The 4,169-nt window shown below is 41.5% G+C and overlaps 1 protein-coding gene across 1 annotated transcript in view; it reads left to right on the forward strand.

Moving 5' to 3' along the window:
• The window catches only part of LOC102306938 (uncharacterized serine-rich protein C215.13), a 7,897-nt gene extending 3,977 nt beyond the window's left edge, over positions 1-3,920 (forward strand). The window contains exons 3-7 of the mRNA XM_014331276.2: positions 4-210; positions 438-653; positions 1,189-1,290; positions 2,104-2,138; positions 3,710-3,920. Of these exons, the coding sequence (XP_014186762.2) occupies positions 4-210; positions 438-653; positions 1,189-1,290; positions 2,104-2,138; positions 3,710-3,883 (734 nt within the window). The 3' untranslated portion in view covers positions 3,884-3,920. The remainder of the gene's footprint in view (positions 1-3; positions 211-437; positions 654-1,188; positions 1,291-2,103; positions 2,139-3,709) is intronic.
• Positions 3,921-4,169: the final 249 nt, after the last annotated feature.

The raw sequence follows: 4,169 nt of genomic DNA on the forward strand, positions 1-4,169 counted from the left end.
AAGATGGAAACATTCTTGTTGAAACATCTGATGATGCAGCTCAGAACGGCAGATACAGCATTAAATATGTAAAAAGAGACACTCTGTCATATACTCTGTATGTGAGCATCACACAGCTGAAACAGTCTGACTCAGGACGGTACAGGTGCTCTTTGGAGAGAACTTTGCATCCACATGGAAACTCTGATTTTGAGCTGATTGTCACAGAAGGTGAGTTTCTGCTAACAGTCGTGTTTGTCTTTGAAGGTGTGACAGAAGCTTCACGTCTCAAAAGCAGCTACTTTTCCTTCAAATCACCTACAGATGTTATATTTATCTGAAACATCAAGTTTCATCAGTTCTGCTGTCAAACAGCCCATAACCACGTCAGTCACATGCAGATATATAAACTGCTTCAAGTGGTCTTATTATGACTCTGATGGTTTCATTGTTCACAGCTTCAACCACTTCAACACCAAACGGGACTCTGAGACCTTTTTCAGCTTCAGTGTTTCTCTCATCAGCCTCCACACCACCAACAGCACAGAGTTTAAGCTCAACTTCAGGAAGCTCCACACCTTCATCAGCCTCCACACCACCAACAGCACAGAGTTTAAGCTCAACTTCAGGAAGCTCCACACCTTCATCAGCCTCCTCTGAAACCAAACATGCAGGTACAATATACTGGGTGGCTGTCACTCAGGCTGATCCCAAATTCCAGTGTGCTCATCAGTGTCACTGTTGGATAGAAAGCACAAACGTGTTTGTCTAAAAAGATGAATAAGGCAGGTCATATGAGTGCTCGAGTAGAAAAGGGCTTTGGGCTCATAATGTGTTTTTATCAGAGAACTACAAAAGAATGACACATTAAGAGCTGTGGAAGAAGCGCTCTGATCTTTAAGTGACTTAAATGAGAAGCAGGTGCTCAATGCAGAAAAATTTAGTGAAAAAGTAAACAGTTTCTATGCTTTTGAGTAACTACTTCATTAAATAATTTAATGCAGAAGGAAACTGAAGTCAATAGTTTAAAAAAAAAATTGTTCCATCATGCTTGATAAACAGTTTGTCAGGTAATGTTTGAGGAACTGTTTTCAATCTAAAAATACACGTTACTCTGTATGTGCACAACTTTACTGCTAGATGAACAGACCTGGAGGCCACATGTTTACACTGTGAGTAAAAGAAATCTTCTCTGTTAAACTCCTGCAGATGTGCTGATTTATGTGGGTCTGATTCTGCTCGTTATGATCGTCGTCTTATCAGCAGCTCTGGTGATTTGCTGCATGAAGAGGAGGACCACTAAACCCAGAGGTGAGGCTACAGGAAACAAACACAGTGTTTTCATCACATTTCATCACAGTAAAAATTATTTTCTCACTTTTTCATGCATGGATTAAATATTCTGTCAATCACCGCAAATGTCAACATGCAGCATGTATAATATGCTCCTTTGTTCAGTGTATTGTCATCATAAACACCTTTAAAGCAGATTATTTACCAAAGTGTAATTGTCATTTAGATTTATACAGGGAGAACAAATAGAAAAGATTTTTTCTCTTCCACATTTTTCCACCTTTTTTTGTATAAAATCAGCGTAACTCTGATCCAGTCACCACGATGAGAGTGTGTCTGCGTCATGTTAACACCAGATAATTTGAGACTGACAGAGCTGCTGTGAAAACAGACCGTTGGACTGAAAGATGTTACTGATCTGATGGTGACGATCACCAACACAGTCTCACTTGGATATGTTCAAAAATAATCCTTCAAAATAACAGTTTTATCAAATAACCATAAAACAAACAGGGAAACATGGCACCATGGTTGATCAGTCTCAGCTCAGAATGTCCCAGTTTGCATGAATTAAGTCAGGTGTGACGTTTCTGTCACGCAGTTTTCACCTTTGAAGTTCAGTCTGTTTGTAAAAAGAGCACCGGATGTTCATGTATGACTCACAACAGAATCTGACTGATATGATTTTGATTCTTTATCAGTCATGTGTCTTATCTAACTGTAGTTCATATGTAGTTCCTCATATTGTTCCTGAGTTTAGTTCCTCAGGTTCTTCTTCCTGTTATGTGTCTTAAAGACAGACGTTTATTTTCTGACCTGCATGTTTTTCAGGACCTCCTGTGGAAACAGAGTATGCTGACACGCAGGTGAGTTTTAGGACCTGTGACACACATCAGCTTCGTTATTGTTCGCTTTGTATCTGTCAGCCGGTTTGTTCTCCTGATGAAGACCATTGGGTTCTATAAAAGATATTGGAAAGTGTGACATACCGTGCAGGTCACTTCCTGTAGAAGTGTCTTCAGTTTATGCCACCGCCAACGACCCCCAGGCGGATGGAGTTGAAATTATAGACCTCACACCCGCGTTCTCTTTTGACATTGGGGCAGAGGCTGGTAGGAGGAGTTGGCTGTATGGTCGGGATCTGGGATGCAGGGCTTCCCTGCTGCTGCAGGGGCAGTCTGCTTGTCTCCACCCCAGGGAAAAGGGGTAATATCTCCTGGGTCTAGGGGCGGATTGCCCCTCTGGGGGCGAGGGTACCTGGACCTGGTGTGTAGAGTATGCTTGGGGGGAGTGTGAGTGTGTGTACGGTGTCCTTTTCTGTTTGTCTCCACGTTGGGCGAGCGCTGAGTATTTGTATATGTGTGCATGAGGATGGGAATGCATGCTTGTGTCTGTGTGTCAGGTTGGGTATTAGACTCCATCTCTCTGGGAAGCTCTCACCACACTCCCTGTCAGTGGCAGATGCCCTCAGCCGTCGGTGGTTGGTGTGTCTCAGTGTTGGGGGCTGGGCGCTCAGGTATGTACTGGCTCACTCCCGGGCCTCTGAATGTCTGGGGTTTGGATCTCCTGCATGCATGCTCATGCCCTGGGGAACGGGGCTACGGCTCCCCACACCTTCTAGCAGACTGTTACATGGAGTAACCTTTTGAATACAAGCACGCTCACGCACACAGGTGTGCACACAGGTGTGCACACAGGTGTGCACACAGGTGCTCACAGACACAAAATATATCTTTCTGCTACCTCAAAGCACATCGTGCACTGTTGGTCACATGCTGCGCAGTAACATTCAATATTTAGTATTTACTGTTGGTTAACACTTATCTAGGTTATTGCTGTGGTGTTATGTTTATTGTGTTGCTCTCTTTTTGCTTGTTTTCTTTTTTTTCTCTTTCAACAGCTGAGCGAGTGGATTTTTTAGTGTCTTCTAGTGTCTTCTCTCACTGTCCCTCTTTCTTTCTTTCTTTCTTTCTTTCTCCCTTACCTATCCCCCAGTCATGTCTGTCCGGTCTGTAATAACTTGAAATAAAATAAATAAATAATAACAACAAAGACCATAATGACCATAATGATCCACTGGTAAAAATAAATCCATTGGACATCTTTCTTGGCCTCCAGACAATAATTCTGATTACTTTAGCAATCAGAATTATTGTCTGAATTATTAAAGTATCAAATGGGACAGGCAAAACATATACATGTATGTATACACACACACACAAACACACACATATATCTATAGATATATATAAACATCTTTCTGGTGGAAAACAGGTCTATCAAAAGTTGTTTTGTTACAAAAGTATTTTGAAAGATGATTTCAGAGGCTTTATGATAATTAAAGGGTTTTTTTGGTTTTCATATATTTAAGATCTTTTTTTAATTATAACATATTTTTGGAGTCTAATGTTTGATCTCACCTCTTTATCTCTTTAAGGCAGACAACCTCTGCTACGCTGAAGTGCATTTTTCCCACATTCCTGTCACCAGCAGCGCCCCCTGTGGTGAAGCAACTGATGTTGTCTACTCAATGCCTCAGGTGGACCTGAGTACTGCCATCCACACCAAAGGTGCTTCACCTCCTCTGTACGCTACTGTTGCCTCACTATGAATTACATCAGTAGTGTTTTTTTAAACCTGTCCTGCCCAGCAGAATAATGGTCTGAATGCTTTGTTGTGCCAAACATATTTGCTTTCCCAAGAGGAGCACCATAGACTCTTTTTAGGTTTTTGTTATATTTATTTGTTTTATTTTATTATTCATATTTTTCTCTGTATAGATATTAAGCTGGAATGGACAGGGGGTGAGGGGTGTATTGGCAAAAGACAGGAGAAGAAATCAGAGGACTAGAAGAAGAAAAAGGAAAGAAAAACGAGAGAAAACAATGAGGGTGGGG

This window comes from Haplochromis burtoni, unplaced genomic scaffold (assembly GCF_018398535.1).
Source record: "Haplochromis burtoni strain Fernald_Lab_line unplaced genomic scaffold, NCSU_Asbu1 Contig_1731, whole genome shotgun sequence".
Taxonomy (NCBI): domain Eukaryota; kingdom Metazoa; phylum Chordata; class Actinopteri; order Cichliformes; family Cichlidae; genus Haplochromis; species Haplochromis burtoni.